Below are 6,487 nucleotides of genomic sequence, written 5' to 3'. Positions count from 1 at the left end.
CTGGCTGGATCCCTTCAGATTCAGAACCACCTGGCTGGATCCCTTCAGATTCAGAACCACCTGGCTGGATCCCTTCAGATTCAGAACCACCTGGCTGGATCCCTGCAGTCTCCCAGATTCAGACACACCTGGCCGGATCTCTCAGACAGCCGGCTGAGGAAACCCGTGAGACCGGTTTATCTGAAACACATCCCGGTGTATCTGGCATTCAGAGTATGCTCACCTGTTGTTCCGATTTCCATTCATGAGGTCTCGGTCCGGATGACCCGGCTCGCTGTAACTCGGTGTGGATCCGGGCTGGTTCCCCCTCCCTCCCCTGCTTCCAGCGGTACTACACGGTCCTGGCCCGGTTCTATACTGCTCCTCCACCTGGAAACAGAATAATAAACTGCTTAATTTCCACTCGAAGGAGACTGGAGACAGTTTGGACCGGCTTTAGCCCGGACTAAAATAAGTACATGATCAGCCTGAAGTTAGCCTCTTATTTGGTGCGACATTAAAGGGCTATTACGCTTTTAAATAATCTAAACTACCTATAATCGGGATAAAACAAAATATAAAATAATTAAACTGCTCAAAGTTGATATATATTAATTTCCACAAAATAAAAATGTAGCCTAAGTTGGGCTACATTTCGAAAAAAAAACTTAAAGTCGCAGTTTTTGTCTATTAAAAGGAAGATAAATAAAAAATAAAAATCAGATTTTTAAAAAAATAGCCCTTAAGGGCTGCTACGTATTTCATCCCACATCTGATCCTCTTACATACCTGAGATTCTTAGCCGCAGCTGATTAAATGTAGAAAATATTCCTTGAAAACTGTGACACAGCCCTTTAGCATAAAGGTTTCTTTCAGACTCCAACTTCAGGATCGTGTGTCGGCTAAAAGCGTTTTTAGCTTCAAACACTGACAGCTAACAGCTGAAAAACGCCAGAAATAGTCACCTTCTTCTAGGACGAACTCGGTGTTCCGCTGAGTGAACGTGACAAGCCGGCGTTCCTCTCTTTCAGACGGCTGGTAGGAGTTCGGGAACCCGGTGTCCTCCTCCGTAAAAACCGGTCTAATCAGATCGAGCGGAAGGATAGCGTAAACATATACGAGCCACTTCCGAGAGTACTTTCAAAATAAAAGCACGGCTAGCTCGCTGAATAAGCTTTCCAATATTTGCACGTTTTAAATGAAATATGGGTAAGTTATTTCAAAATATTAACTTTTTATTTTCATCTTGAGTTAATTTATGTTTTGTTTTTATTTGGCAAGTAAAAAAAGAAACAAAGGTAGAAAGCCCAAATTATTTTTATTGTGTGGATTTTTATGTTAAAACAAAAAGAGTTAAATAAATGTTTTATATCTCGTGTTCATTTTCGTAATATATCTCCCAACACATAAAACCTGAAAACAGGCAAATTCTGCACCTTACTTTTACCGTGAACACACAGAACATGGGCTGTTTAATGCCTACACCAATAAAAGAAACTTTTCATCATAAATTTTATTATGCTGCTGATGTGAATATTTGTGTTTTTTATGGAGAAATTATTAAAAATATCCTAAATCTCTCTGATAAAAGTGAGTTAACATACATGATGCATTTAAAAGTGAGCATCTAATAAGGAAAGAAAAACAGTTTCTTAAAGCAAAACATAAAAATAACATGAAGCAGTACCAGAAATAAAGAAACTTATCTGTTTGCTATATTTCAGAATTTGTTTTTCTGGTTTATTTTTAATTGTAGATTATTTTTAGATTGAAGGGTAAAAATACATAATTTCCGGAGTGTGTGTATTAAATTTCTGTGGTTTGCGACAGTTTCTGTCTCCTCCTCTGCTAAGGGAAACCCGTCAGGAAATACCAACTGTAGAAAAGAACGTCATTTCCTGAAGAGGGTGACGTCATGGTTGACATTTAAGAAAACTTTTGTTTAAAAAAAAGGCTTCAAGTGACGATGTTACACTGGAAAACATGAGATAATTACGAAACAGAATGAATTAAAGAATCTGTTGAACTATAAAAACGAATTATTTAAGTATTAAATAACTTAATACTTAAATGATTTAATTTACTTAGATTTGTTATTATTAATTATGAGTATAATTATTAATAATAGTAATAATATTTATTATTATTAAGTAATACGTAAATCTCAAATCATACTTAATTATTTAAGTACTCAAAAGTATTTTGAATACTTAAATAATTTATAATAATTAGATGTCTATAGTTATTAATATTTCACAGCTTTACAATAAAATCTCACAAAAAATAGAAGACTAATTAACTGTTTATCTAACAATTTTATCTAGATTGGCTTTTAATTAACATTTATGTTCCTTCAGTTCTTTCTTTATGATACATAAATAATTTATTGACATGATATATAAGGAACTTCATTGTTGTGCATCATACTTCATCCCTGAAGTAATAATTATTGTTAATATAATTATTGTATAATAATAATAATAATAATAATAATAATAATAATAATAGCAATTATGGTGTTATTATTGTTTCTATAATAATACCATAATATATTATTATTATTACTAGTAGTAGTACATACATTTATTATTGTAGAATAATTATTATAAATAATAATATAATTATTATTCTTATAACAAATAAATTTATTGGAGTCAATTTTTTAGATGTTTCTGAACATCAATACACTTTATAAACACTATAGGTAAAGACAGTAAACACCGTTTGCTGATTCCACATAAATAAAATAAAATAAAAACATACATATGTCTCATTATTTGAAATATTTTAGTCAGAACTTTTAAATGTGTAAAATTACTGTAATTACTGTAAGAGTATTATTCTTCTTCGTTTCTTATTCCCTGTTTGCTTTGTGTTTTTAACGTCTGGTCAGCTAACATGTTGATGAATCCTGTCGCTCTCTGATGAATTTATTTGTAATAATTATTATTTATTCTTGCCCTGCGACAGGCTGGCGACCTGTCCAGGGTGTACCCCGCCTCTCGCCCGGAACGTGAGCTGGAGATGGGCACCAGCACCCCTCCCGACCCCACTGAGGGACAAGGGTGAAGGAAAATGGATGGATGGATGGATGGATTATTTATTCTCTCTGGTTTTCTGTTTTTTTCTGGATTCCTGGATGCAGTTCCTGATCCAGCCTGTAGATGTCTCCAGAACCGCTTCATCGTATCCCTCAGTTCCTGAACCACAGAAGAAAGACAGCAGGAAACGCTGCAGCAGCAACAGGCTGGATCCCTGCAGGCTGGCGGAGAAACGGCTGGATCCTGGTGAACCGGCATGGAGAAGGTGATCAGCTGCTTCCGGTGGAGACCGGAAGCTGTGACCAGGCTCATCTGCTTCCCCTGGGCAGGTGGGGGCTCCATCCACTACGCCCGCTGGGGGAACGTCCTCAATAGCTCCGTGGAGGGTAAAGCTACTTCCTGCAGGACCAACGCTGCACTTTGCACCGTTCAACATGTCGGAAAGCTGCTGCGGGTTTAACTTTAAGCCAGTTTGTGGATTTAAAATACATAATTAATCTGCTGCTCAAAGATAAATCTACCAAAGACACAGAAACAGTTTCCTCCCAGCAGCAACATGTTTACAGAGGAGCGTAGAGCAACCAAAAATGGCCTGTACTCAGTAAGAGTAGCACTGCTTCAACATATTTTTATCCATGTAAAAGTAAAGAGAAGCCATCGAAGAAATTACTCAAGAGTAAAAACGTATTTGGTAAAACTCAAGTAATGAGTAACTGATCAAATTATGACTCATTTAATATTTTAAATGTTAAGTTAGTGATTGATAAAAATGATTATTTATTTATTTTTTAATTCAATTGAAGGTTTACACAACAGCTGAGCAAATTACCGTTTTAAAATGTATACAGAAAATTAATTAACCTAAATGCTTGTTTTCAAAGTTAGCAAAAAAGCTAAAGTGCTAATGGTCGAATTAGCTCCTCTTTTAGCGGGAGTGTACCCACCACAGCTTTTTACCTGTTAGGCTTTATTTTAAATGTCTGCTTCCTCTGTGACATATCTAATCGGAGCGCTGTTGGTCCGTTGGGCTCCAGTGTTTGCGGTGAAGCTGCCGGGCCGGGAGAGCCGAGCCAGGGAACCGTTCTTCGACAACATGCAGCAGATCGTGGATGAGGTCATCTCGGCTCTGCTGCCGCTGCTGAAGGAGAAACCGTTTGCTCTGTTTGGCCACAGGTGAGGTGGGACATCTCACAGCCAGTGGAAGTGGTAATGTAGAGTAGTTCTGAGTAGTCAGTATGTTCCATCCAGCAGTCGGGGATTTCAGTCTGGAGAATCAGAGTGAAATTCTCCTGGAGGAGTTTAAATAAACAACATAATCATCTGCTAATGTCTCTCAGTTCTCTCATCAAACCAGACTTTTACTTTTTTATAAATATTTGTTTCAGTTTTGGAGCCCTCACCAGCTTTGCTGTTGCAGAAGATCTGAAGAAAGTTCACAACTTGGAGCCGATCCATATGTTCCTGTCTGGAGCTTCAGCTCCACATGTGAGTTCATCACGATTCTCATGTTTCTAAAGGCCTTAATTCCTACAGGAACCAGAACCTTAGAGGTTCTGGTCTTGGTTGCTCCTGGTTCTGGTTGCCATTGTTCTCTAAATGTTTACTGTGGTGCGAATATTGGACAGAAATTCTTTAATTAAGCTTTATCTCAAGATACGAATGAGTTACAGAGATAAAATAATAGTAAAAACTGAATAAAATGTATAGTACATTGATAAAACCAGACAAAATCTACTGCTGATTTTAGTGCAAACATATATTCAACCATGGTGGCCATTTTGAAAAATGTCCACCAGAAAAAGAAACAAAATCAAGAAAATATTTGTGATTTGTTTGCTATGATTTGATACCAAATCATAGCAAACACCTAATTGGCAATTTTAGTGCAAAAATTAATTTTCCGTGACAACCATAGCAGCCATCTTGAAATATCAATAAAATATCAGTAAATCTAATATTTTTTGGATCTAATTATGTATGATTTAACACCATCTGTGATAAATATTGGAAAATGTAGTTCAAATATACATTTTCCTTGATGACCGTCTTGAAAATGGCTGGCATCTTGAATTTTTCAGTTTTTTTTTCATTAATACAAGTCTCTGAAAACATCAAATTAGGTTCTTGTTTTCGTATCTGAAATATTAAATTATTTCCTGCTCTCCACTGACTCGATGCTGTTTCACTCTTCTAGTCTGAAACTCGCCTCAAAGCTCCAAAACGAAGCGAGTTATCGGACGGCGAGTTCCTCCGGTGGTTGGCGTCCGTCGGGGGAACGCCGCCGGAGCTGCTGGCGAACCCGGACGTTGTGAGGCTCTTCCTGCCGGCCCTGAAGGCCGACCTTCGCGTCGTGGAGAACTACAGGTCTGTGCAGAGATCCCAGTTCAGTCCAGACTCACGTTTCACTGAACAGATTCCCTTCCTGTAGGTGCTCAGAACCAGACGGTCCGGTTCTGTCCTGTCCCGTCACGTGTTTCGACGGAAAGGAGGACGTTCCTCACGACTTACAGGGTCAGTCCTGATGAACACTAAGATTAACCCCTTCACACCTGAAAGTGTCATTTTTAGTCCCTTTCTGCACTGATATGATGTGACATTTTTACAAGCTTTCAAGAAAGTCTGTGTTTGTACTCATAAAAAACATAAAAATAAAAAAATGAATAATCTATTTTTATCTCCCTATAAAACTCTGCTTACAGATTTGAAAAAATCTTACAATTTAATGATAAATAGTTTCTGGAAATACTTAAAATTATCGATTTGTCAGCACCGATTTCCTGTATTTTGGGAGAACGGTGGTTGGCAGATACTTGCATGTGAAGCCGATCTCGTCTTCCTCAGCAAAGGTCTAAAAACCAGCGAGGACGGCGGTTTGACTGAGACCGGCCCACCGGGTCAAGTCTGCAGTCAACAAGTCACAGTACTGTTCACAACTCTGCAACATTTCCTACTAAAAAATTGGTCTCAGCTAAAATCGGAATCAGCAGGTCAGAGATTTTAAAGTTCGTTAATCAGCCAGAAAACTGCAATCAGGGCAGCCTTACTCAAACTTATACTGAGAGCAATTATATCAGGCCAACATGCACTTAAATTAATATTTTTGATGGAGACACTTAATTGTTTCCACGTCTGTCCTGAGCAGCTTGGAGGAACGTCACATCTGGAGATTTCACCGTCAGGATGTTTGACGGCTCTCACTTCTACCTGAAGGATTCTGGGAATGAAAAGATCCTGCTGGACTTCATCACAAAGACTCTGGAGGCTGCAGAAATGCATTATCTATGACTGAAGTGGCTATTATATAGTCTGTAAAAAATAAGATGTTTCTCAGAAAACATCTACTTGGTGGTGATGATTGTTTCAATACTTCTTTAAAGACTTTTCATGTGTAGATATGAAAGTTTGTGCATTTTGGTTCTTACCTGCAGAGAACATTTATCCAGTTTAAAATAAACTCCAATAAAACC

General features: G+C 37.8%; 2 protein-coding genes across 5 annotated transcripts in view; one reads left to right on the top strand and one right to left on the bottom strand.

Annotated features, from left to right (window-relative positions):
* LOC106946899 (protein argonaute-3-like) overlaps positions 1-1,108 on the bottom strand; it is a 20,949-nt gene extending 19,841 nt beyond the window's left edge. For 2 of the 3 annotated variants that reach the window (XM_015031576.1, XM_015031578.1), the window contains exons 1-2: positions 945-1,108; positions 224-369 (exon numbers count right to left, since the gene is read on the bottom strand). In XM_015031576.1, coding sequence (XP_014887062.1) covers positions 224-242 — 19 coding nt within the window. In that variant the 5' untranslated portion in view covers positions 243-369; positions 945-1,108. The other variant, XM_015031577.1, reaches the window with a different exon arrangement.
* Positions 1,109-3,141: 2,033 nt separating this feature from the next.
* olah (oleoyl-ACP hydrolase) lies at positions 3,142-6,487 on the top strand. Of its 2 annotated transcripts, none has more exons than XM_015031574.1 (6): positions 3,142-3,406; positions 4,055-4,193; positions 4,406-4,505; positions 5,215-5,384; positions 5,449-5,531; positions 6,163-6,487. In XM_015031574.1, exons 1-6 carry the CDS (start codon positions 3,277-3,279, stop codon positions 6,303-6,305), a joined length of 765 nt encoding a protein of 254 aa, XP_014887060.1. In that variant the 5' UTR covers positions 3,142-3,276; the 3' UTR covers positions 6,306-6,487. The 2 variants fall into 2 exon arrangements, with proteins under 2 accessions (XP_014887060.1, XP_014887061.1); XM_015031575.1 differs by lacking the exon at positions 3,142-3,406 and adding an exon at positions 3,413-3,621.

This window comes from Poecilia latipinna, unplaced genomic scaffold (genome assembly GCF_001443285.1).
Source record: "Poecilia latipinna isolate Pla-1442-1.1 unplaced genomic scaffold, P_latipinna-1.0 Scaffold211, whole genome shotgun sequence".
Classification (NCBI taxonomy): Eukaryota; Metazoa; Chordata; class Actinopteri; order Cyprinodontiformes; family Poeciliidae; genus Poecilia; species Poecilia latipinna.
Note: the sequence above shows the minus strand (reverse complement) of the source record. Positions and strands in the feature narration are given on the sequence as shown.